We start from the raw sequence: 27732 nt of genomic DNA on the forward strand, positions 1-27732 counted from the left end.
CTGTGTTCCTTTTCTCGTTTTTCCTTGCTGACACACTCTGCATACAAGAGCTCTTTTATTATTATTTGTATAGCTTCAAGTTGTTTCAGCCGTTCAGATTTCTACATGTAGGAAGGCTTTTCCAGTGTCAGTCTGATTCTCTGGTAGATGTGTGCTAACAGGTTGTTTTTGAGGAGATGCTGGAAGCCAAACTGCCCTTGCCTGTCTGGATGTTCCCTGTTGTGATCACTCACAGATCCACCAATGTCTTTCTCCTCTTGCTAGCTCATGCTCAGCCAGTCTTCCACAACAATCATGTTTGGGGCTGAAGGCACGCTTAAACCACAAACGTTAATGTACTTGGCATTTTAGGGGACAAGACCGGCCAACTGATTATCTTCCCTGTAGGCCAGTTGATTCTCCACACAAATCTGCTGACAGCTAATACACAATTAAGCAACATGGTTATTTCCAGGTAGCTTTTTTGACTGATGTGAAACAGTGTGTAGGTGCTGAAATATCTGTTGTAGTAGTCATTTGCCGCAAATTGGGTGGGAAAGTATTGTTTATCTCATAAGTGTGAAAGCAATTTTTATACTACCGTGTCATCTTGACTGGCTATTGACAGCTTCTGAATTATCTCTTCTGATAGTGGGATGCCATTGAATAGACACAGCTTGCTTTCTTATTTAGCATCTAGGCAGTAATTACTACCTTTGGAGTGAATGCGGCAGCGCAGCTTGTGCAGACAATTTCACTCTTTTACCAGAGGATGGAAAACTCATTCTAAGACACTGTTGTTAAGGACTGAGTGTAGAAAGTTGTTTTTTTCTACCATAAATGCCCTAAATAAAAATGCTGAAGATATAAAGCCTACCTGCAAGGCATAAGCTCCTCCTGTATGTGGATGTATTCTTTACTTACTTGAAAGGTGTTCACGTTTTCTTTCCCCCTTGGCAATAATTTGGCTTTCCCTTGGAATACTGTAGTCAGTCTCAGTCACTGAGATCATGTTCTAGTTGCTCCTGTGGTACTCAGTAACCCCTTTTTGCTATCCTGTGAGCTCCCATTTCGCTGTCCATATGCTCTCATCTGCTATATTCTGCCACTTAAATTCTCTGCCTCTTGTAGGCAGGGATTTAATAAAAACAAAATCAAAGCAAACAAAACAAGCAAACTAGTGTAAAAACTTCAGCAACACTTATTTTATGAGGCTTCATGAGTGTCCACTGTGTCTAAGGAGCTTTAGTTAAAGAGCTATGCATGTCTCCGTGTTGCTGTTAACAAGTTAGGCAAACAGAAAAAGAACTCTTAAATGTAAGAGTTCTTAGCCTTGCTGATGTTTTCCCTCTTGCTTGGCTTTTACATGCATGCAACAAAGATTTCTTTGTCTTTGTAGGCCTTCCATTTAAACATTAGAGTGAGTACCTTCTTTGGAATAATGAATGTGGTTAGATTAAAAAAAAAAAAAAAAAAAGCCTCTAGATTTACACCCACATTTTGTTCTTTGCCTGTGAGTGTCAGTGCTTTACAGAGTTCTCTCCTGAGAAGTGAAGAAGTGGGTTCAATTTTATTGTGGGTGCATTTCTTCCTGCTTCAGAGAAGAAGAGTGATTAATCAGGCAGAGCTGGGGAGAGCCTCTGTTTATGTGGCCCTTCACATGCCAGGGCTGTCCTCTTGAGAGACCTGTATCACTGACAGCTTTTTGGAGTGGCCCGTAGCCAGGAGGAGCCGGAGATGGGGCACTGACCATAAGTAACTCTGAGCTGAAGAAAGAATGCTGCTTGGCTTAGGCCCACACTATTGGATCTCCACGCAGTCCTTGTAAATTCCAGAGACAGGTTCCAGTTTGGGGTGACTATTGCAGCTTCCAAGGTAGGAACAATTCATCCCTCTTTTATTTTTATTTTTATTATTTTATTTTATTATTTTTATTTTTATTTTTATTTTATTTATTTATTTTTTTATTTTTTTATCCCTCAGAATGGATGAGCCTATCCTTCTGTGGAAGGATATCTGCAGAGATTTCTTTTTTAGCAGCTATCTCCTAAACCTGTTTTGCAGAACAAATCCATAGTGTTTTGATTATTGATATGACAAGGAAGAGAATATTACCCGTGATTTCAAAGTGAGTGCAGCATACAGGGCTGTTCAGTGAAAATCTACAAGTAAGAAAAATCTGAATTATTTCTTCTTCTTTTTAAAGAAATACTCATGAATAAAATAAAATAAACCTTGCAACTGCTTTCTTTAAAGTGACCCATACAAACATGGCAAAGAAAATCAAAATGTGTCTCGTGGTCCTGTGGCCTTCGGTATCTCTTTCAGAACAGTTGGTCATCTGAGAAAAAAAAAGTGGACTGAAATCACATAATCTGCAGTTCCCCACTCTGATTCACTTTAAAGTTTATAGCTCTCATCTCCAATGTGTTCTGGAGTTTAGAAAAACAGAATCCACTGTCTCATGGATATACATTGAACAGGAAAGCATAGCAAGCATCTTTCTTATTTTTGTCTTTTCAAAAAGTGAAGACTTAATGGAGAAGTAAATGCCGGTGGGCAAAACAAGAAGTAAATGTTTGGTGTGCTAGAGAAACATTAAACAGAGACCCAGTTATGCTAACACAGTTATTATAATATCTAGGGGTTTGTTTTGAAAATCATAACTCTGTATTTCTGCAAACAGAACTCCCTTGGATCTTCCATCAAGCAATGCAATTAATCTCCGTGTTTCTGGGAAAAAAATGCATCTATTTAGAGTGCATCCTCCAAGACTGTGTTTGTGTTGGTTTAAATCTGTCTGGGAAAAATAAATGTTGCTCAGTCCTATTGCCTGTCTGTTTTCCTACTTCTCTCCCTGCCTGCTTAATAAGACAAAATTGGGGAAAATCCAGTTCTGAGGGATTTGCTTGGAAAAAAAAAACCCAAAAGATTAACTTGCACTGCCAGGTGTCACACTGTAACGTGATTAGGCTGACAAAGATAAAAAAAGGAAATGTTCAGAGCATATAGAAATTTTGGAAAAGGTCGTTGGCTTAGTGGATGGGGGATTTTTGTTTATGAGTATTCTCAATCCCACACAACATGTTATGTACATATGCCCACACGCCAATTGCTGCGGACACTGCAAAATCTTCCCAGTAGCTCGTGAGGGCCATCTTCCATCTTAACGTAAAGCCTTAGGGCTACAAAATGTCAGTGCTGAAGAGTAATCTGCAGCCAACTGGAAACTGTTTCTCTCAGGCACTCATTGTTCAGCTTCTGAGTTGATCACAGACACCGACCGTGCTTGCTGTTTAACTCCCTCTTGCTTGGTAGGAAATCCTACCTAATTCTGCTCTGAAGCAAAACTGAGTGACAAAATCATTCTCAGACTGGTCTTGTTTGTTCCTTCCACAGTTGTTTGTGGGGAAGATCTCCAGTCTGGTATGTCAAAATTAAACCCGCTTCTCACTCAGAATACAGCAGACAAAAATGTTACATTAAAAAAGAATGAGGACAAAGCAAAGAAGAAAGATGATGGTTGAACTTTTAAAACTAAATTGTTTAGGTAAACTAAAATGCAGGCCTGCAAACTAAAGTTATTTGTATGACAGACAGGAAGAAGACTTGTCTTTTTTATGTTTTAGTTTCCATCCCTCCACCTTTCCTTAGGCATCTGTAGCCCATGCAGATTAAGAAAATTAAATAAAAGTTTCGTGCTTGGTTGCATTTTGGCTAGAAATAGCTGAAGGGTATAGCCATGCTTGATTCAATTCCTTTATAAAAGCACACTCTTTTTTTTTTAACTTTCTCACTGCAGACTTTAAAGTGTCCTGTTTGTACTGGCTGTTGTCACAGCCTCATTATGATTTGGGACTTAAGAAGTGTTTTTGCTTGGTGCTTGAATTTAAAGCTCTTTACAAAGACGTTTCTATAGCTAGGCATGTTTACTAAAGGATAATTTACTAAAATGGAAAAGGCTGTTTGAGAGTGATCTGTCTTGATTAGAGGTATTTTTAATTGAATGAATTTACAATACATTAAATCGATCGTGTGGAAATTTTTCTGACTGTCAGCACAGTACATGCTTTGGAAATGGCAGTTTGGTGCTTATTCTTGAACAGTCAGGCATAGTATTTGGTGGTAAAGATTTGGTTTTAGAGCTCTTTTTTTAAAGAGACGGTAATTCTCTTCAATTGCTGAATAATCTCAGCGAGACCATAAAACCATTTCCTTAGTATATTTTACTGAGATTTTGATCAAAATATGTCTGTTTCACTGAGCTACTCTGTAACTGTGAAGGTCTGAGACAGTAAGGCTGTTTAATGTCCTAGTTTGAGGGCACTGGAGGGTAATAGAGATGATTCATACTTTCATAAAATGGAAGTATATTGAAAGGCTGAAGTATTAAACCAAATGAATCCCAGGTGTAATTCCACTGACTTGTTTAGCCTTATAACTAGTATGAATTTCACCTATTAGGCCAATTCTCTTGGGGAAAGGAGATACTCTGAAATAGCATAAAAGTCAGGGAGTTCATAAATTGCTGTGATTGCTTTCAGGAGAGCTGTGGAAAGGAAAAAGAAATGGAGCCATCTAAAAATAGGAAGGCAAGAGCAAGTAGAGTGCTACAGTAAACCCTTCACCTGAGCATAATATTTATCCACATCAGGTTGCAAGAAAAAGTGATTACTGTGTCTAATCATACAGCCTACTTGTTTTCATCACTAGTCCTCAAGAAACGGTGGTTTCAGGGTTTTGTTTTGTTTTGTTTTGTTTTGTTTTGTTTTGTTTTTTTCCAAGAATTTGAAATTCCATTTCAGCAGTGGTACTCAGTGCAGCAGGCTGTAGCTGGTTTATTCGCAGGAAATTTAGGGACAAGATGCTCTCAAGTATTTGTGTCACCATCCTGTGGAAGACTTAGGCAAGCTTTTACTCCAGTCTCAGATTTTTCTCACAGGTGAGTAAATCTGAGACTTGCCCCATTTTGAGCTTCTGTGCCTGTATGCACACACAGCTCTCCAAAGTCTCTGACCATTACCTCAGCCACAGACATCTTGGTGTAGACAAAGCACCAAAGGGCTGTACAGGCAGGTGTCTGATCCTATGGAGATGAGTGTTGTCTCCACAAACCAGAACTGGACAAATCCCACCTGGTGATGTGTTGTTGAGTGTGAGAAAGCATATTCCTACATCAGTCTTACAGTAGAACATACCAAGTTGGAATGGACCACAGGAGTCACTGAGTCCAGCACAGGCTCCATACAGGACTACCTGAAACCTATGTCTACTACCTGAACCCTATGTCTGAACCCTCCTTGAGCCCTGGCACCTGGGGCTGTGCCCACTGCCCTGCAGAGCCTGTTCTAGTGCCTGACCACCATCTGGTGTAGAACCTTTTTCTGTCAACCTGAAGCTCCCTGACACAGCTCCATGCTTTTCCCTTGGTTCTTGACAATATCACCAGAGAGCAGAGCTCAGCACCACCTCTCCACTCCCTCTGAGGAGCTGCAGCCACCATGAGGTTTCCCCTTAGCCTCCTCTGCTCTGGGCTGAGCAAACCAAGGCATCTCAGCTGTTCCCCATATGTCTTCTCTAGACCCTTCTCCATCTTCATGGCTTTCCTTTGGATGCTCTCTGATAGTTTTATGTTTTTCTGTTGTGGCACCTAAACCTGCACCCAGTGCTGGAGGTGAGGCTGCACACTGCAGGCCAGAGGGGACAACCCCTCCCTTTGCCCATTGGCACCCCGGGGTACAACTGTCCCTTTGGGCTGCCAGGGCACATTCCTGGCTCATGTTCAACTTGCTGTCTCCTTTCTATATTATCAGATTTAAATGGAAAGAGCAATAGCCTTCCAATTAGATAAAACTAAGCATATGCATAACTAACTGCAGGATTAAACTGTTTAAAATGTACACTATCAGAATATGTTTCAGTGAGTTGTAATTGATTTTTATTTTTATTTCAATCTGCAAGCTAAAGTATTCTGTGAACATAATTGGGAAGTCTTATGAATCAAGCCCATTGTTTAACTTAAGTGATAAAACTAAAGGCAGACATATTTCTCAGAATTCAGTTTATTTTCTTGGTGAGTCACCATAGGATGAAACAGATGCTTTCAATCTGTAATTTCATTGAAATCAGTAAACAGGGCTACTACCAAGACTGAATTGGTATGCTGTAGAGGATATGACCTGAGTCGAATTGTATTAGAGTAAACATGAGGTATGCTGTAAAGTGAAATTGAAATGAATAAATATTCATTTGATACTGAAGAAATATTGTATATGAAGTAAAATATGTGCTAAAGCATAAAGAAAATAGAAATGCAACATGCAGAGTAATGGAAAAAGGTGGAAATGAGGATCTAGATTTAAAATTCAGTTTCAGAGTAAAATGCAGAAATGCAATATAACACACATTCTCAAAATGTAGCCTTATGTTCTTTTGACTTTTCATCTCTGTGAACATTAAACCCATTGGGTTGCTGAGTAGTAGGAGGCTTCAGTGCATCAGGATGACTTGCAGGTCAGAGTTATCTCTGTTCTGTTTACGTTAGATTTCACATATCAAGTGGTTGTTTTCTTCCAGGGCTCACTTGGAAGCCCTCATATTACTGTGAAAAACAGCAGCCTCCATTGCCTCATCTTTTTCTGAGGGCAGACTGAACAAAAATGATTTTCTTCCCAGCATCTGTGATGGCCTAAGGATGTGGTTGAGACTAAGTTTTTTGGGGAGAGAAAGTATATTTTATTAGTTAGGTAAATGTCTTTGGAAAAACTTTTGGGTATACTAGTTCTCCTTCAAAATGAGATGGTGTTATAGAATCCTAAAATAGCTTGCTTATATTTATAAAGTCAAAGACCTTTTACTAGCATGGAGCTAATAAAATAATATTTTATTACCTAACTAAACACTGAGTTGAGCAAACACATTTTGCTTTCCAACATCCTATCCACTGACGAATGTCAAATGCAGTGTTCTCGTTTGGATTTCCAGAAGCATTTGTGGGTGAGCTAGAAGACTATTTCAGGAAAACCGGGTCATTTGTGGGTAGAAGAAGCAACTGAGAGACAGAATAAACTATAGGGAAAATAGTTATTAGGAGATTCATGGTGAAACCAAAGAACTTGAACTGATGGAAACCCTGAGAGCCATGTCTTGCAGCCATCACCCCAGCATTTCACTCAAACATCCAAACAGCTACTGAACTGATATTTGCTTTTTGTGGGAGTGGAGTAGGTTCTAGCATCAACAGTAAGCACTAGCAAATTATCTGAAGTTGTCATCAGCTTTGCCTTGCAATCTGTTTTTTAAAGAAGCTAGTCAAATAAGAAGTACTTGACCAATGTTAGATTTAGAAACTTCTTCATGAAAGTAACAAGCAGGTTTTATTGCAGTTTGCTGTTAAAGAAAACAAAATTAGCTTTTGGTACTTTGGTATTACATTAGTACTTTGATTACCTGATAAGGAGTTGAAGGTTAAGCTGGTTTGGCTTTAAATGCTGTATTCAGCCCTGTATGAGCAATTAGCGATGAAATGCTAAATATCCATTCAGGTTTTTCATTTTTATTTTTTTTTTCCTTTAGAAAACAAAACAAAATGAAACAAAAAACAAAAAACTGCTGTAATTATTGGTCTGGAAATAGTGACATTGTTGGTCTGGAAACAGTGGCTTCTTGTGTGTTTGGCACTATGAAGTTAGAATGCAGAATAAACCTAAAATGGGGGTTTTTCTCCAGCTTAAGGAGATGAGTTGGTGCTTAGATTTCACTACACTTCAGCTCTTCCAAAACATCCAGCAGGCATCAATTATACACAGCATCCCAAGAAAGTGTATCCTCTCCTATCTTTAGGCAAAGAAGCATAATGGGATGCAATTGCAAAACTGGCTAAACACAAGTGTTTCCACATCAGTGAGGTGCAATTGACCCTGAAAAGGGAAGTAATCCAGACGTACATAGGATACATTGTTTTACAGGTACAATCCAGTTCAATCTGAGGATGGGTCTAGCACTGCTTATATGGGAAAGTGCTTTAATAATGTACATAGCTTGTCTTCTAAGCCAGTATAGGTCTATTTATTGGAATTTCCCTGAGTTTCACTGCAGTAACAAAGGACAAAACATAGCCTTGCGTAGTTTTATAAAGTGCTCATAAACCAATAAAGTCAGTACTTCAAATATTTGTTGTTATTCAAAAAGCTAAAAGGTACAGCTAGTAGGTTCAAAGGAGGAAGAATCATACACATAGATAATGATTATTATGTTTTTAAATATCATTATGAAATGTTACCTAACCATGACAAAAATAATAAAACCAAATGTCAGCTTTCATTTGCATAAATAAAGTTATAAATGCTTCTGAGAGCTTGAGTTTGCTTTTTGATTGAAATTGTTATGTGTTCAAAAGCCTAGGGACTTTAGCCAGGTACCTGCTGCTATTTGCACATTATACCTTTCTCACTACCTAATGACTAACGGGAGAGAAGCGCTGAGTTTCACAAAGGTAAGACAGGCTTTTCTCCAGACCTGCTTCTGCTCCCCAGAGTTCCTCTAAAAGTCTGAACATAGAATAGACTGGGACCTTCCTCCCTAGTAGGGAACTGCTGCAGAAGCTCATGTTGCAGCTACTTGCTCTTTTGAGGAGTTCACACAGTGTCAGTTGGTGGAGGCCATCACTGACACTACATCATGGGTTAACAAAATGTTCTATCATGTGTCGTGTTAACAAAGTTATTTATGCTCCTCAAAATCAAGTTTAGAAACCTGTAGTTAAGTAAACACTTCTTTCTTGCATGGACTCTTCAGGTTTTCTGTATGTGGGCATATTGGGAAAATTGCCCATATAATCTTCTAAGCAAATACATGCCTGCTTTACCGCTACCTACCTAATTTGCTGCAAATCTGTAGGCTCTGCTGTCTGTGTACATCCTCCAATGGAGCAGATCTTCTGAAAAGCTCTCCAGATGTTACTGCTCCTGCCAGTATCCAACTTGCCATCCAGATGAGCTTCTAATTACATTGTTCCATCCCTCTCTTTTCAGAGATATCCATTCTTGTCTCTTCAGTTTGCCTCTCCCAATGTACAAACACAGCTATAGTCTCCTATTTCTCTGTCGTTCCTGTGCTCCTGTCTTTTGCTTTCTGTGCTGCTTCAGCTACTCTGAGTGGCTTTGAAGAAGCAGTTTCCTTCCACAGGCAGAGCAAGCTGAGAACCAAATCACTCGCTGGCTCTCATAAAGAATACAGTACTGACATACACGTGTGTGCTGGCTTATATAGCTATGCATTTGTATGTGCTTCAGGAAGTGTCCCTGGGACTCTGGGGCCACAGCTATCAAAGCAGAGGGAAAAGTTTATTGGATTCTCTCCCCAAGAATTCATAGTTCAAAGGCTGAAAAAAATGATGGGGGAATGTGGAGAAAAAGTATGATGCACGCATGATGATAGCAACAAAACTAGGCTACCAGGCTCTCTTGCCTGGTATTGACTGCCTTCAGCTAATGTCACTTCATTTATTGCTCGCTGTCGAGAACTTCTGATTAGGTTGTCAGTATCATGACCCATTCCTCTTTATTCCTTATTTTCTTTCAAACAGGATATTTGTACTGTTACTTAGTGCTGTTATTAGTCTTGTAAGTTGTTTTTCTGCGTATCAGAGCGCCATGCGTACCCAGCATATAACACAGCTCACAGTAACCCTGTTCTACTCTGTATGGCTTTGTGGAAGGTGAACCTTACCGTAGCACAGAAGTACAAAAGCAATGTGACTGAAAAGTTGTGTAGCCTTTCTCTCTTTCTTTTCTGTAGTATCGGCAATGTGGAAATGATCAGAAAATCCAGTCAAAAGTACCAATATGAAGAATAAGAAAGCTTTCAATGATGTGTCACTGTTCCATCTCATTTAATTTGTATAAAAAGCACCAGGGAAGGAAATGAAGGAATGGCGTAATTTTGGTATTTTGGGCTGCCTGGTTTGGGACTAAGTGATGAACATTTCTGAAAATCTCATCTGAGATGCACTTTTGCGCATTATGGGAGGACCCCGGTGGTGCAGTGGTATAAGCTGCTGCTTGCAGCACCGGAGGGCCCGGGTTCGAATCCCCCCTGTGGCGCAGGGGGTAGAAGTGCCGCTTCGCTACACAGGGGGCTCGAAACCCGGGAGTTGGACTCGATGATCTCTAAGGTCCCTTCCAACTCGCATGATACTATGATACTATGATACTATGACATTGCCCTGGCACAAGGAGGAAGGGTAGGTCACATACCCAGAGCAGAAAACCACAGCTGTGTGTCCAGCTGTGTACGTTGCCAAGAGCCCTGAATGAAAACCTGTTATTCAAAATACCAAGCCTTCATATGGTAATCCTGGGAATGTCATATGATTTATGGGCCCCCAGCTGAGATGTAAGATGCAGAAGGACCCAGGAATGTTTCTGCACTGTAGATTCATTGAGACAGGAAATAATTTATTTTCCCTGAATGGGAAAACAGCTTACAAATTTTTTAAGAGAATTTGAGCTGGAGATGCCCTGAAATACCTGAAAGGTACTAGAAGGCCAAATCGTATTTCTGTCATGGAAAATAAAAGGAACTTGTTTCAACTTCAGTGATATATTAAAAAAAAAACAAAAGCTAAAGATTTACTTCTAAGCACTTTGTTTTTAACTTTTGTATACTTATCTATATATTTTTTCACCTTGCCATTTAAGAAATCTGTAAGCCCAAAACAGTAAAGATTTCTGGTTTTGATAGCAAGATGCTACGCATGTGGTCTCCTAGCTCTAGGCATACATATATGTTATAAAGCTAATTGGTGGGGAAAAACATGAAATGGAGATCTTCTCACAAAACAAAAATGTTATGTAGCAGCGCAGGCTACTATTAGTCATTGTAATAATCTCTGGGCTGTTTTCATTAAAATCATGACTGTTCCTAATTTTCTCCCTTTCTTTGGCCCAGTACTACCTCAGCATTAAGCATGAGGATTACATTAGCTCGCATGAGAACATTCTGATTCTGACGTCTTTGAGGAGAGCAACAAAGCCACCAGGATGCAGCAGCACCAGAGGAGAATGTGAAAGCATGGCAGTTGCATAGCAAGTGGTTTTTATTTGAGTTGTACAGTGAGTAGTACTTTATTCTATTCAGTTTTCTGTTCTCCTTACTGAAACACTTCTGAAACTGCAGACCTCGAGGGAAAGGGTGAAGAACACTCTTACTACTTAAAGCAAAAAAACAAACACAGGATGATGAAATGCATCTTAGAACATGAGTCTACCAAGACACAAAATTGATCAATCCAGCTCTAGCAGTATTACAAGACTACTGTGTTTCGCAGGTGCTTCTGAGAGGTTTTCATTTTTTCCAGTCTGTTCTCAGCAATGGTCATTCAAATGGGAAGTGCACCACTCTGTTCGATACTGCAAACAAAGACAGAGATCTAAGAGAGAAGTTTCCAAGAGGAGAAAAGTGCGTCTGAGTGGCAAAGAGTGATGTGTTCGGTTGTTCAGCCTCCTGCACAGGGCTCCAACAGCACCAGTGTCAGGAACATTTTGACATTTCCTGAGGAATAGTTTGTCCTTCGAGAGAGAATGAAACCAGTACTTTCAATCTGTGTACGACAGTGAAAAGATCAGAGAGAAAAAGATCCTTCACAAACATGTATGGTGGTGATTTATCTATATCCTAGCAGAGAGGATGAGGAAGAGAGAGCACTGACATTGACCATCGATTGTAGCACCTGTTACAGTTGAGCACTGTAAAGCATTTTTCCCTTGATCCTCAACATGAGTTGTTTCAGGAGAAGTATTTTTTCTTTTCCTTTGTCATTTATTTAAACAAATTCTCAACAGTTTCTGTGACTTGTCCCTCAGGAGGCCAACAACGCTGCTGACAAAGGCAGACTCAAAGATGAACAAACTGTCTCACGTAGACAAAAACATGCTGGTAGTTTTCTTTGAGGACACTTGAATATCTGATAGATTTGCTTATCAGTTTTTTCTTCTGTTGGTCACCAGTTTGCACAGGCAGACTGCTTCCTACCCCCTTGTACACCGGAGTTGTCAGCTGTGCATCTGTGTGGTCCTGCAGGCACTTTGAAGGGCTGTTGGAGAAGGTTAACTCCTCACTCCTGAAAAACCCTTAGCATGGTGTCACGGCCCAGTAACAATAAGCAAAGTTAATCAGGTGCCATGGAGTACTGTTGGAATACTTATCAGAATACTTTTTGTAATTTATCATGACAGTCTAAACCCTTGGTCTCTAGTTTAAGTAGGAGAGCTTTTTTGGGAATCCAGCTGCCTTCCTCCTGTTGACCCTTTGCAAACAGCCACAATCCCTGTGTGACTCACATCCCACTCAGTGCCTTTCTGTGTCTGGACCACATGGGTCTTGCTCTGGTTAAATGAGAGAGGCAGGGAAGCAGGCAATCTTTTGCTCCAGCAGTCTGTCACTCTTCTTTTACAGCTGTGTGCCAATAGTGTAATGAGTGGTGACATGGGAGGAACATGACAATAACGTAGAAGCTGAGAGAAGCAACTGCATGCTGGCATTGGCAAGATATGTGTATATTTATCGTGGGTAAGAGTACAGAAAAATGAGTGCAATGAAGCTGCAGGAGATGTTGCCAGCAGGAGGAGGAATGGCACTGGGAAAATTGCAGCTTTGCACACTGTGATTATTATTTACCTTGTGAGGAAGCAAGAGAAATGCTACACATAACACATGTAAGAAGATGCCTGCCTCAAAAAGGTAGTTACTGGGGGAAATATTAAAAAAATTAAAGCTAGAAGCAGATGAAGAGCAGAGAAACTAAACTACCTACTAAACTAAACTACAGCAGCAGAATGAAATGGAACAAATTTCTTAGAACACTGAAGAAAGAAATGGCATTTGGCTATAGTACAGTAGAAAGCTATTCTGACTATGCTCTGTTGAATGTTTGGAGTTATGTTTTGATCTAAATGAATGAATGCTCAAAGTTTTGTATTGCTTCTGTATTTTTGCTACTTATGGAAAGGATTCATTTGGACTTGATTTGCCTGTTTTCACATAAGATGGGAACTTCAAAAGCTCAAGGTCAGAACCTTTAATGATTTATTTGCTAGTTCAAGTCATCTTTCAGGTCTGCAGATTTTACTCACGTTATCATTTCCTGCCAAGAAGGATTCATTAATTTTATTACAGAGTGTTCAAAGATATAGAGACAGTTAGGAATATTTGTTCTTGTAGTGGGAGTGAAACACATGAAGTTTGAGGGAGAAAAGGGAAACACTCTTTGTTGTTGATACACAAGGGCAGCGTCAGTAATCAAAGCGCTGCTGCTCCCTTCTTGCGCATCAGAACAGGTTGTGTTTGATGTAGAGGTCTGTCTCAGTTTTTCTGTCCATGAAAGGAGAGTACCAATAATTCCCAACCCTAGCAGAAACTGAGAATGGTGATTATGATGCTCTGATTCTTACGTGAAGAACAGTAAAAATGGGACTTAGCTTATCTAATTTTTATTCTAAATACAGGTAGTCATCAGTCAAGCTGGTAGTCTTCTATCAAATGGGTCTCCAACCCCATCTGTATACTTTCCTACATAATGTGCTGACTGTAGCTACACTAAGAGACAACATTCCTTTTGCACTCTACACAGAACTGCACTTATTTGAGCAAGTATTGTTTTTGATTGAACAATTGATGGCAAATTATTAGGAATTACTCTGTTAATTAATGGAAATTACCATGTACAATTCTGGTATGGCAGCCTTTTGTGATACTTAATAAAACAGTAGGTAATGGAAGTTTTCACAAACTGTCCTTGCATACTGCATGCAATGAAGTATCTGCCTTCTGCTCTAAGTGCTCTCACTTAAGCTGCTGCCCTGAGGTGTGATCCTTCACATATGTCTATGCCTGAACCAAAGCCCATTTTCATCGACAGGAATTTTCACATTCAGTTCCATGAGCTCTGAGGAAACTGAGCACCACTGGTTCTGTTAAGCACAGGATTCAGTTATTTATTCAGTAAAGGCATGTGCATGAGCTGAAGTTAAACCAAACTAGTTATTTCTGTAGGAGCAGAGGAAAGCGAGTTGGAGGAAAGCAAGTTGTTTGGTATTTGCAAGCTAAAGAAATTGTTTTGCAGATTTTTATTTTTAGTTTGTTGAGAGGTCTTTTTATACAGTTTACTCCCTGTGAAAGGAATTTGTTGTAACAACATCCTAAATAAGAATCCAAACAAGATTCCTAATAAAGAAAACCTGATGGTTCATGGAGACGGTATGACTCAACAGAGTTTCAGTTCCCTTCCCCATGGCAGTGTGGCAAAAACCACTTAAAAGCAGTTCTCGGGTCCTAAGAAGCCACACAAGCGGCTGGCAGAACAGTCTGTTGCCGACCTTATCTACAGGTTTCCTGTAGGTACACAACTGCTCAATATGCTCCTCAGGTGTGTGAATGGCAACATAAGGAAATACACAGAGGTTGTTCTCTAAGGCTTTAGCACCCAACATTGAAGTATGTGGCTTTACTACAAAAAGACCCACTGGGGTAAACAAAGCCTGTGGCTGTTGTGTTGTTCTGGTGATTAGCGTCCAGGCTGAAGAAGCAGACCTGTTTCCTGTTCTGATTCCAGGCTACAGCTGTTTTCTTCTATTTGTTCTACCTGCAGATGTTGCTATGAGGAAAAGAGTCAGCAATGACTGATGTGGAGCCCCTGGTGACAGACTTCGCAGCATCGGGCCGGGCAGGCCGCCGGAATGCCTTACCTGACATCCTGGGCTCTCCTGCTGGTGCCGGGACCTCAGACTTGCCACACAAACTGGCCGAGATGTCCGTTTCAGAAGGTAACACCTGTGTGTTCCAGAAGCAGGCATTTGCACGTAGCCATGCTTTGCTTTTTCCTTAAAGCTTCTGGCATCGTGTAATTTCGATGTCAATATGAATAGTTCTTTCTTCATTCAGGTTTAAGTTCAGCCTTCCAAAGCAGTTTTATACTCCTAACAAGACAAGTTAATTTTAACCCAGACTGAGTCTCACATATCCACCCACAGACTCACTGCAGCAGTCTGGGGAAGGGTGCTGGGAACTGAATGCTGGTTCACATAAAGAAGAGGAACACAGTTACATTGCTGGACAGCTTGGCAAACCACCATGCCAGCTATTAATTAGAGTCTCCTCCTGCCCAAGGGTAGCTTAGCACTAGTCAGTAAGCTGTGCTGTTGATCCAATTACAGCTATCATTCTAACTTGGAGATAAAAATTAGGAGTGCTAAGTCCTCCTGCTAAGCTTCAGACTTTGCTGTCTGAGATCAGTGTTGCATTTCTGATGCCGACTAAGTGAGAATTATAGGTTGCCTCTGAGCATGGGTTGCTCCTAGTTTAAAATCTTGATTAGGAAGAATGTTTTTCTTCTCATGCCTGCCACTGCCATGCTGGTCACACTTCCATCAGCAGTAGTGGTGTGCAGGCAGCAGAGTAGGAGGCAAGCCTATGATGAAGGGTGGAGGCCTCATGAATTCCATCTGAAATAGGTTACAAGAAAGATTCTCAAGCTTGAAATGTGTTTAATCTGCTTCTGTATTACTTGAAGCAATGTTGAATTTGCATCCTCTTAAAGCACCATAAAATTGTGGGAAATTCTTTGATTACAGATTGTCCTTGCATTGATCATTTCATTTATATTCATGCATTTGGGCTTTTGTAATCCAAGCCCATCTGGGACCTGTTGAAGGACTTCTGGTGGTGAAGAAGAGGGTGGGTAGAGACATCATTTCCAGGCAGAATGAGAAGAGAGACTGGATCACAGCCACCTCACTTGAAACTAGGAAGGGGAGGGAAAAAAAAAAATGATATGCTGGAAGGACACATTACTTTTACAAAAGGAAAGGCCAAGGATTCATGAAGAGGACAGGCAAAAAAATGAAAGCCAGCAAAGACAGTTATATATGCTTAGGCTGACGGGTAGTACTGAGGAGAACTGGGGGAATCTGGAAAAGCAGATGGAAGGGCACTGTGTTAAGAGCGCATACAAGGTTATGCAGCATAGTAACAGCAGATGAGATGCAGTTCATACTCCTTGAATTTGAGATGTCCTTGCAGATGTCCTCTTTCTGGTGTATGTGACTGCAGCACAGAAAATCCATTCCAAAGTATAGACAGGCAATTAACATTTAATGCTTTCATTTTCAAATATGTTCTTTTTTATCCCCAAAAGCTCTTCCCTTGGCACCACTGCACACAGTGAACAGAAGCCACATTCTTGCAGGAGGGAACTGTTTCCCTTGTCAAAGAGGGGGCAGGGGGGAATTTGACACTGTGGAAGTTAAGCTCTTGGACTGAGAAGTCCAACCCATTGGGATATTCATTGCTGCACTATGAATAACTAACCTTTGTATTGCTTAGAGCATTGAGTCTTGAAGGGCATGCATAAAACCGTGTTATAAAAAGCTCAAAAAATACAACAGCTATAGATAAGTTCCTCATGTTTGTTTCATTTTGGACTCTGGAAAATGTAGTAGTTGAAAATAATATACTTTTAAAAGCATGGAAAATTTCTCTCTGATATATGTTTGTTTGTTTTTTTACTGTATAAAAGTAAACATGAAAGAGTGAGTGTTGTATTAAAAGAAATGTTACAGCACAAGATAATAGAAGTACTCCAGACAGAGTAATCCTCTTCTGGTGCCCATCCAAGTGCATTAAGAAGAAATGAAACACAGCTACATTAGTTTGAGCAGAATGTACCAGTGCTTTCTTACAAACAAAAGGAGATTTGAAGAACAATTCAGAGCATGGAATTATCCTTTGCTTTTTTCATTGGCACATACCTGCACCAGAGCATGCCCAGAAGGAGTAATTGCTTTTATCAGTGGTTTGCAGCAATGATAATAAGTGAACGCAGGATACAGCTAGACACGCTGTGACCAGTGGGCACTGCTTGGGTGCTTTTGTGAACTGGGAATTCCACAAGTATCAGAATGGGAATTGCAGCCTCATTTTCTTGTCAGTTAAGCTTCAAATCAGGCAGCAAGCGAAACTGAGGGAAAGTCATCAAAATGAAAAGGAAGTTTACAAGTTCAAATGCTGTGACTGGGGAAATCACTGTTTGTGTTACATTTGGGGCTTTAATGAACAAAGCTTGCTTGTCTCTGGCTTTAGCAATCAGCTGTTAAAATGAAAGTCAGTGCCAGCTCAGAACAAAGAGGCTGGATAAATGAGAAAAGCAGAGAAGATAGAACATGTGGCTATATAAAGCATGCCCTATTTTTTTCTGGCAATCTGAAAGATTCAGTGAAGACTGTGGGGAATGGTGAGGAGGGCTCTCCATCTTGCTTCACATTTAGCTAATGCTCATTGGATCATACATTTCCTTTCCTTCTAAAAAGCTGTCACTTGCTGTCAGAATGAAAGGTCAGAAATGGGATGTGCTAATACCGTCTGTCTGGTTTCAAAGATAAAAGAGACTTTGCATATATTCTTTATGGAAATACAAGGACCCTTGCTGTGTGATACAAATTCCTGTGCACTCTGGACATTGCACTAAATTAATATTCATCTTGAAATGAATGGGAGAGGATTTGGCATCAGCTATTTTTCACAGAGCCCAACTCTGACTGGAAGGCTATCTGTACCCTACCTACCTCTGCTGATGTGTTGGTTTTGGAGAGCCGATACTTCCCAAAGGTAGTCTGATGGGAAGCCATAGTGGAACCATATTAAACAATCATATAGTTATAAAATCATAGAATCTCCAGGGAAATTCCTGAAACATCACCTCTTAGATTATGATTGTTAAATCAGATAGAAGTTGGAAGATTATACAAACAGATTCGCAGAAGCTATGGTCTACCTACAAACTGTTTTGTTACCATTGTTAATACCATGTGAGACTTGAAGATAGTGTGAAAATAACTGTGCTTTACAAGGAAATCAAGGCAAGAGGAGTTCTCATTTCTCAGTGAGAGAACATGGGCTTCAAAAGAGACAGAGCAGAATTCCAGTTATCTAATGATGACTATGACCATGAATCAGTTCTGCTGGTTCTACTAGTTATGTAATCATTCCATTCTAATCTGTGAAGGAGTGATATTCAAAATCAGAATTAAATATATACATATATATATATCCCCTTGTCTTGTGAAAAGAAGGTGAATTCTGCTAGGTTTTTCTTGGCAAAGAAGGTCAGACAAATAATGAACATGTTCCTAAAATGTAATGTTATCTACCAGAACCCAAGCAGTGCTCAGAGCCTGACTCTATTCTAGCCTGACTTTGAAGACAACTCAGAAAAAAAGTAATGCCTGATCTGATGCTTAAAATTGAACAGAATGTGCAAGGAGCAGGGAAATCAGCACCAACAGGAAATTGGTTTTGGACAATGTCTGTGCAGGTTATCTTCTGAGTTTATCACTCTTTCCGGGAGTTTGGTAATAAAGAGCCAATCCAAATAGAAGTGACTGATAAACCCAAATATTGCACTGTAACTAAAAAAGCTGTAAGAATGTGTGTGGTATAAATGTTTGATTGTGTTTTTCTAGATGAAGGAGCAGAGGGTGGAGAAGTATCATCATCCAAAGCCTTGCTGGAAAGTCAAGAAGCAGAGGGAAAGAGCAGCAATTCCTAATACCTAAGGACTGTTCGATTGATGAAACCTATCGACAAACTTTGCAGAGTTTCCCTGTGTTACCTATTTTGAAGTGTGGTAGCAACTGCAACAGCACAAGAAAGACTTTTGTGACACACATATATCTAGATGGCTTTAACATGGAACTACTGATTTTTCTGCTGTCGTCCCTCAGAAACAATGTTCTACACATCCAAATGGGAAGAGAACTAAAGAATGCATCTGTTCTGTTGCTTTGGTTCTTCTTTTAATGGTTACTTTATTCATCCAAACTAATCTTCTTTGACAGTTTTAATGAACACAGATAGCAGATGTACCAGTAATGATTGCTTTAAAAGTCCTATTTCTTAATTTTCTAAAGTAGCTTCTTTCTCTCTTACACAGAGGTGTATTCAGCCTCCCCACCTTAAGATAATAAGTACTTATTAGATTACAGACCCAATCTGCAGTATCTTCAGAGATTTTTGTTCTCATTAGGGATAAGTGGATGGATGTGACAAATAGAAAACTTTTTTTTTTCCTCTCTTTCTCCTGACTTCAAAGCATTTTGTTTAGCACTTAAACTACCAGTGTTTGTTTTTGAACACTCTTTACACTCTGTTTGATTATGGCAGATGATCTCACCGATCCCACTCCTAGCAGTCTTGCTATTTCTGTTATTTCTGTTTTCAGGCTTGATACTGTAGCTGTTCATGTGTATCTGAAATAAAATAGCCATGTTTGTAAGTGATTAAAACTGTTTGTCTCACTATGGAAATTAAAAAGATATTGTATTTTCTGTCTTCTGTTGAATCCTTGATGTTTCTTTTTTATGACAAGACTCGAAACCCCATAATACATAATTATTGCATCTCGTTTTTTCCTTTATTGTTTGCTGCTGATGAAAGTGTTTCAGTGTGATTTTTACAAAGAGTTTTATCTATTGGAAGGATTTTTTGTGTGTGTGGTGAAGGCCATTCTCCTGAAACTACCCAGCATGCATTCCTTCACTGTAGGAATCCGAGATTAGCGCACAGACACCTGCCCTTGCTGCAGTCTAGAGCAGCAGCTGCCGCTGTATGTGCTTTGTGAGACTTGACCAATGCTGACAATCAAATTCTTTTTTTTCACACACACAGTCTCTCTGCTGGACTGTGGCAAGATGGAGGAAGTATCTCCACATAAGCACATCACACATTTGACCGGTGTTCCACCTACAAAATGTTAGTGAATTTTATAGCTGGTGGACATCTTGCAAGAGGCTTTTCCACACAGCTGGCATTCATAATAGGCATTTGCATTAATAGGCTGTCTTTTGGGGACCATTCAGTAAAGGGTGGGTTTTATCCAGCTGAAGCAACACTGGGTTTCCTCCAGCTATCTGTATTCATTCAACAAGTGCAATATCCCAGAATTACTTTCAAGTTTGGAAAGGTAAATAATGTACTCCACTGTAGCAAAACAGGTGGCTTAACAGAGTCTAAAAACCTGAGCTAGCAGAGGACAAGAGCTGAAAACCACAGTGGAGAGGGACATAAAATGAACTGTATTCGTGGTGCATACTTCTGTTCTGTGTTGCAGTCCTTTTCTCATACACCAGCCTCCTTTATAGCATCAGGACACATGAAAGTGTTCAATTTTAAGAAGTAAAAATGATCCTATGGGATTCAAGTGGTTGAGTATTACTGAAACAGAATTCCTTATACACTTTAAGTGGAGCATATGTTAAAATGCTCTTCTGGGTCACAGCCTGTATTGAATTCTTCCTTCACAGTTGCAGCACTGGATATATTTAGAATTTTCTTTTACATTAAACAGACACTAAAATTTGGGTTAAAGGAACAGGTACTTAAACAAGTATTTTTCTAGTCTGAAAAGCTTTGAAGGTGTTTTGGTTTTTGTTTGTTTGTTTGTTTCTGTTTTTGTTTGTTTGTTTTCCTATTAAAATACCAACCACATGAACCAGTTAAATTTAGCAAATCATTCATGTATTAAACCATGTATAAAATCACTCTACAGACATACATTCATACAACTACTCATAGATGTTGAACTTAGAACATTAACCACACGTAGGAGAACACGTAGGAGAATTGGTGCTTACTTTGCTCTTGAGCTGTATGAACCTGTCATCGAGAGTGTAGAAAAAAGGTTAAGAAGAAGCTCTGCATAAGATGTATAGACAAACAGGAAGATTTAAAATGCAACTCAATTAAAAGCGAGGTAAACATATTTCATGCATCATATGTAGGGTTTGCAAGTGATTGCCACAGTTAGCATTTATTTGCCTGTGAACTGTCCTTTAGAGATGCAGAATACTTTTTTTTTTTTACCACATGCATGTGCAGTTTGTATCTAGAAGATTATTAGTCTAGGCTGTATGAGAGAGCTCAATTGTAATCAATTCAGATACAGAAGATGAACAGGTAACCAGGGCTGACTATATCCTAACTATACCTCTGCATTTCTGGCCAACATACCCAGAACTACAGTGTTTGGTATGAGAGACGTTGTGCTGAAAACTTTGGTCCAGAAGAATTTGTTGGTTCTGTACTACTCATGACTCAGGCAGACAGGAGTTAGACAAGCCCCTTTAGAGCTCTTTGAGAACCTCAAGGCCATGGTGCCCAGGAGTCAGGGGTTTAGGCAGGGTTACTGTCTGAAGTACAGCTAGAATTGGGCAAGCTCTGGTTCCTTTTCTTGCTGGTATCTTGAAGATAGACAGTAACTCCTGTTGGACTTTAGCTCTGGCTGTAAAGAGCTAAGTGCTTCTGAGTACTCCCTGCTAAGCCAGTTTATCTAGTTTTAACCAATATCCAGGACACACCACCTTCCTATTAGCTCAGATAATGAATAATTAATGATAGTGTTTTCTCTTAATCCATATAGTAAGAAAGTTATGGCCATGAATCGGCAGAATATTTTAAAATATGCTTAGCTTTAAATGTAGATTAGTCTCACTGAAGTCAGTAGAAATACTCAGTGCTTAAAATTAGGTACATATTTAATTAACTTGATAAATTACAGCAGCAAACTTCTATTAAGGCTAATTTTGTATTATAATGCATTAATCCCAATTTCCATTTGCAGCAAGTGCAGCACAGGTAATGGTATCTTTTTCATCAGCATAAAAGCACCATCCTGGGCTTTTATAGAGCCAAGACATTTATTTTAGTACCAAGCAAAAATGGTAATTTTGTTGTCTCCAAATTTCAGAACTCAGGTAATTATTAATTCTCAGCCACTCTGCATACTTAAAGGAAGGAAAATAAAACTCTGTAACTTAATTGTGGATACATTAGATAATTCAATAATTTAGATTCTTTGAACACATAGAAAATTGGCCTCACTCTGTTCCAGATGTCATTAAGAAGGTAATTTTCTTTGGGTCAGCTGTTCATCATGAGCTCCATGTGAGAGACAAGTGAACATGCTGAGGCCCATCTTCTGTTATTATAAATTAGGAAAGTTCCATTTGTTTTCTGGAAAGCAATGAAGGAGTAAGTAGATTTTAAGGTAGGGGACTAATGATTATTAGAACAATCAAATTTATGTTTATTTGCTATGATTTTTCATATAGCTACCTCCACCTGCGCCACATACTATCATTCTGGTGTAACTCTGCATTGGCTGAGCTTTAAAAAGAGATGCTGGATGAAACGACAGTCAAAGCACTGGTATATTTTATAAGGAATTTCCACATCATTGATAGTAATGAATGGGTCAGATCCAGTTGTCACTGAAAAAAAAGACGGTTTTATATCAACTGCAGTTTTAACTCATGAGTTACTAAGTGTATAGAAAATGTCTCCCATTCTGTAAAGTCCCTGAACAAATACATGAAACAAGGAAACTACTCAGGGGAAACATCATATACTTTTGCACCGTCCAAGACATTATATTTGGTTATATGGACATATGATCCTACTCACGGTGACCAGCTCTCTGTTGTGCATCTTTCAGTGGCTCATACCAGAGCAGTTATGACTTACATGTCTTTTGCATGCATAGTATGTTTCCAAATTGGGCCTTGCAGATGAAGAGTTACACATATAAATGTTTCTTCAAGTTTAACGCACAGGCCAGTACATTTCAAAGTGTATTTTAATCAGTTAACTTAGTCTGTGAATGCTATTAATAAACAAATGATGATAAATGATAAGCCAGCTACTATATGCATATATACCATGTATTTATTTAAAAAATCCTTAGCTACTTCTATGTAAGAGTTACAGCAAGATATTAGCTGATTGTTGATTTTTGGTTGTCATATCAGTGTATTCATAGTTATGCCACAGTGACCTACTGTTTGACAGTAGGGTATATGGAATTACATCATTCCCAAAAAGTGAGAGGATACACAGTTACTACATGTTGATAAATACAGTGGTGATTATACAAAGGAGTCTTGACTATGCTTGCATTAGTTAACAATTACAACACAGCAGTGGCTATAAGATATGTAATCCACACTTTGCCATCATGTATTCCAAATATCTTCTACATATTTCAGGATGCAGCAGATTACTTAGGGTTGCTTTGTATTCCTCTGTTCTGCCTGCTGGTGCTGTGTGTGTGGTAAAACACATGAGGAAGAATTAAAGAGTCAGAGGTTTCTATGTCAGTTTCTCCACCAGTTTTGCACAGGCTATATTTGCTGTGCCGAGAGAATACAAGCTGTAGATCTGCTGTGGAACCTGATGGGTCCCCAGGTCCGCCCAGCAAAGACCCTAAGGGCTGAGCCCACTAGCATGCACTGGTTGAGCTATCCAATGCAGTTTGGCTGAAAGCAGCAAGGGCTTAACTGTCCTGCCATCTAGTGGGATCCTCAGGCTGCCAGGTAGCTTGCTTGAATAAATTGAGTCTGATGGTCAAAAGACCTCAAAATCAGCAAAGTGCAAGGCAACTGGCCTGGCTGGAGACTGACTGTCCAGTTTATCTGAGGCACTCACTAAGGTTTTTACTAGGGGTCCACGCATCTTGTAAGAGTCAGTACCTCAGTGGTCCTGAACATGCAGAAAGTTAGGTAACTAAAAACAGCAGTCTCGCATCCCTGAGAATATTGTTCTAATGGCTTAAGTAGGCCTGGAAAAATAGCCCTAGCTAAACACTCTCAGCCACACAGTGCTGTCACTGCTCCTTCCTAGTGTCACTTCCAGCTCACTCCCTGGTGGCACAGCTTCTGCCACCTCCACTCTGAAATTCCCAGTGGAAATTCACACTGCGTGTCCAAAGGCAGGATATGGAGCTCAGGCACCAGGTGAGTGGGCCAGCCAAAAGCACGTTCAGCTTGTAAACTCCACAGCAAAACATGGCTAACTGTCTTGCAGCCCACACAGTGTTACATCCCTGTACTGTGCTTTGGGTCAGGGTTCCAACACCACCACGTGACTGTGTTTTTTGGTGTTTTTTTTTTTTTTTTTTTTTTTTGTTTTGTTTTGTTTTGTTTTTTTTTTTCCAAGGAGAACTGTTTCACCTTCCCTACTTGAAGCTTTTCTATACTGGGTTATGATTAGCAGTAAGTGGAGATTTGCTATTTTATTATTTCACTTTATCTCCCTGCTCAGCTGGGTGAGAACCAGGTCACACTCACAACGCCGGGCACAAGATGGCGCCCGAGCCCGCGCCAGGACAGCGGCCGGACCATGGAAGCGTTCACTGCCGCGCCCGCCTCAGAAAAGGCAGGGTTCGGTTCGCTCCCTATAAGAACCAAAGGGGAGAGCTGCGGCTCACAACACACCTCCTCATGTTTCCTTATGTCCAACATCAACAGGTTGTGCTCTAAACAGCAACCTGAGTGGTGCAGTTGAGACAACAGAAAAGAAAGGATGCCATCCGGAGGGAACTGGACAGGCTGGAAAAGTGGCCCACATGAACCTAATGAGGTTTAACAAGGGCAGGTGCGAAGTGTTGCACTTGGATCAAGGTAATCCCAGATTCTCTGGGGAAGAACTAATTGAGAGCAGCTCTGCAGAGATCAACTTGGGGGTTCTGGTGGATGAAAAGCTGACCCTAACCCAGCTGTGTGCTCTTGCAGACCAGGAGACTGATGCTATCTTGGATTGCATCAAAAGAGGGATGGCCAGCAGAGCAAGGGATATGATTGTTCCTCACTGCTCTGCCCTTGTGAAGTCCCATCTGGAGTACTGTGTCCAGGCCTGGGGCCCCCAGCAATAGGAAGGATACAGAGATAGATGTTGGAGTGGGTCCAGAGAAGAGCCGTGAAGATGATCAGAGGGGCTGGAGCTCAGAAAGACTGAGAGAGCTGGGCTTGTTCAGCTTGGAGAAGAAAAGGCTCTGGAGGGACCTCATTGCAGCCTTCCAGTTCTTTAAGGGAGCTTATAAGCAGGAGAGAGACAGACCTTTTACATAGCCTAATAGTGATAGAACAAGGGAGAATGGCTTTAAACTAAAAGAGGGGAAATCTATGTTAACTTTCAGAAAAAGAACTCTTCATTCAGAGGGTGGTAAAGCACTGTCACAGGCTGCCCAGAGAAGCTGGGCCCCATCTCTTGAGGTGTTCAAGGCCAGGTTGGATGAGGATTGCTTTATCTAGTGGGTGCCAACCCTATCCACAGCAAAGGACTGGAATTGAATGATCTTTAAGGTCCCTTCCAACCTGAGCCACTCTATGATTCCATGAAGAAAGCAGTCTCTTCAGTTTCCTCCATACACAGTAAAATGAGAGGCAGGAAAACTACTGCTATTTCTACCAGCAAGTAACAGGCAGAGTTATAATGTGTCAGACAGACCGCCTGAGAGCCTTGAGCCATAACCTGAGTAGTCTGACTTGGGCACTTGAAATTGCTTTAGAGAAAAAATAGCATGTGACCATGCAAATAGAGCTGGTTTTGCAATGTAAGGAAATGCTGAAATAAGTTTATCCCAGGCATGTCCTTTTAGACAGCCTTTGAACTTTTGTCTTCATGTCTTCAGTTGTTTTGCTTTGTTTTCTTTTTTGTTTTAAACACGGGCTTTCAGAAGTGGAAGTTTCTAGCTAAGTTTATAAAAGGTAGAATGAAATGCTGATATGTAAGAATGAAGATAATTGAAGTTGGAGAGACAAAGGACAGTGAGAAGGGTTAAAGGAGAGGAAGCTGTGTCAATTCCCTCTCTGCAGCCCTATGTTAAGCAAAGCAGCCAAGCCCATCTTGGCATGAGTGAGTTAGACCTGCTCCTGCACCCTTCGCTGCTTCTGGACTCTGGATATCCATAGCAGCGGCTGTAGCTCCCGTCACCTGCTCAGTAAAGTTACAAAGGTCTAGAGGAAGATGCTGTTAGGAGCCTTGTTTAACTATTGCAAAATTAGTTAAGGAGCTTGTGATACACAGAGGCTATAGGTTATGTTTACCACAGCCCCATGGTGGAGGAGATATTTTGAAACATGAACATAGATGCATGCATTTAAAGGAATAGTAGGTGTATCTATACTTCTCCACTTGGCAATTGCTTCAGGACAGTCCAGAAAATGAGTACCATGATTATTCAGGCAGAGACTACATGCTTAGTTTCATTCTTTTGCCTGTCTGCATCTTCTCCTGTAGCAGAGTCTGGATTTGACAAAGCATAATCCTACACACAGCCAGCTGGATGTGTCTTTAAGTCTCTTAGTCTAGACTTGTTGTGACTGTCTCATGTGATTTCGTGCATAATCCAGGATATGGAACTTCTCTGAATTACTTCCTGTATCATGTCTTAAAAAACCACATTTGTGCCTTTTAGTCTAGTTTACAACTGACAGGGATTAAATGTTTGGTAAGGTGGTTTTAAAGTTATTCTGGTGGCTAGGATATCTTACAACAATTACACACTTTGTTTTTAATATGAATTTATCTAGACTTAACTTCTAGTTAGAAGCTTTCATACCTTTGTACACTAGACTCAAGAAGCACTCTTGTTTCATTTCTCCAGAGTTATCTCCTAACAGTAAGGACAATAAGTTTTACCCAAGTTTGTCTTGTTATTAGTCCTTATTTAGTGCTAATAATGGGCTATTTTAATGCCACAATGCTTAAATGTGCTCTTGAATTTTATGTTTGAGGAAGCTTATGTATTTAGACTGAAACCGAGAAATAATTCAACAAACCAATGTATAAAGCAGGGATATGTTTGCACTATGTAAATGAATTGATAAGGAAGGTATGTAACTATATCTAGGTCACCTACCATGAGCTAACATTTCAGAAGTACTTCTGCCTGATCTGTGACAGGCATTTTTTCACTAACAACAGGTCCATATATTGATCATCTAATTTGATTATTTATCAAGACTGTGGAATTCAACATTTTTTCAAGGTTGTGTTAACAGTTTAAGACTTCAGAGGAAATGGCTTGTGCCCCATAAGAGATTTTGAATCAGAGAAGACAGTGCCAGAGGCGTGTGGCTCCAACTTCATCTGATGGGTGACTTTGTAGCTTTGGCAGGCTGTGACTCCCCTATCAGTCCATAGCTGGACAGAACAGAGAGGCATCCAAGTAATATCTAAATGCTCCAGTCTGCTTATACTGAATGTCAGATATTCTCAGTGAGTATTGGGCAGCCTCCATGGCATATACTAGGGCTGCAGAAAGACAATATAATACTTAGAGATTGCTTGTATCTTTAATACTGTAAAAATTGAATTGCTGACATTAAAAAGCATTCCCTATCTTTGTTATAATAACAGAATTGCAGGGGTTGGAAGGCACTTCAAGAGAACATCAAGTCCAACCCCTCTGAAGGTACCCTACAACATGTTGCACAGGGAGGCATCCAGACAATTCTTGAATATCTCCATAGAAGGAGACTCCACCACCTCTCTGTGCAACCTGTTCCAGTTCTCCATCACCTTTGCCATAAAGAAGTTCTTCTGCATGTTAGCACAGAAATTCCTATGTTCAAGTTTTGGACCATTATTCCTTGTGCTATCGCTGTACAGCACTGAGAAGACCCTGGCCTTATCTATTTGCATCCTACCTCCCTTTAGATAAACATTAATCAGATACCCCCTTAGTCTTTTTTTCCTCAGGCTGAACAGACTACTCAGCCTTTCCTGATACAGGAGGTGCTCCTGAACCTTAATTATCTTCATAACCATCTGCAGGACTGCTTGTAAGAGATCACTGTCTTTTTTTGAACCGGGGAGCCCAGACCTGGACACAGTATTATAAATATGGCCTTACTGGGACAGAGC

At 40.1% G+C, this 27732-nt stretch overlaps 1 protein-coding gene across 3 annotated transcripts in view; it reads left to right on the plus strand.

Moving 5' to 3' along the window:
* The window catches only part of PKIB (cAMP-dependent protein kinase inhibitor beta), a 52569-nt gene extending 33136 nt beyond the window's left edge, over nucleotides 1–19433 (plus strand). Inside the window, exons 2-4 of one of the 3 annotated variants that reach the window (XM_072332384.1) lie at nucleotides 10930–11093; nucleotides 14627–14801; nucleotides 18495–19433. In XM_072332384.1, coding sequence (XP_072188485.1) covers nucleotides 14654–14801; nucleotides 18495–18580 — 234 coding nt within the window. In that variant the 5' untranslated portion in view covers nucleotides 10930–11093; nucleotides 14627–14653 and the 3' untranslated portion in view covers nucleotides 18581–19433. Of the gene's footprint in view, nucleotides 1–1522; nucleotides 1855–10929; nucleotides 11094–14626; nucleotides 14802–18494 lie in introns of those variants that run through there. The other 2 variants (XM_072332383.1, XM_072332382.1) reach the window with 2 other exon arrangements.
* The last annotated feature ends 8299 nt before the right edge of the window (nucleotides 19434–27732 follow it).

The sequence above is a fragment of the Excalfactoria chinensis genome, chromosome 3 (genome assembly GCF_039878825.1).
Source record: "Excalfactoria chinensis isolate bCotChi1 chromosome 3, bCotChi1.hap2, whole genome shotgun sequence".
Lineage (NCBI taxonomy): Eukaryota > Metazoa > Chordata > Aves > Galliformes > Phasianidae > Excalfactoria > Excalfactoria chinensis.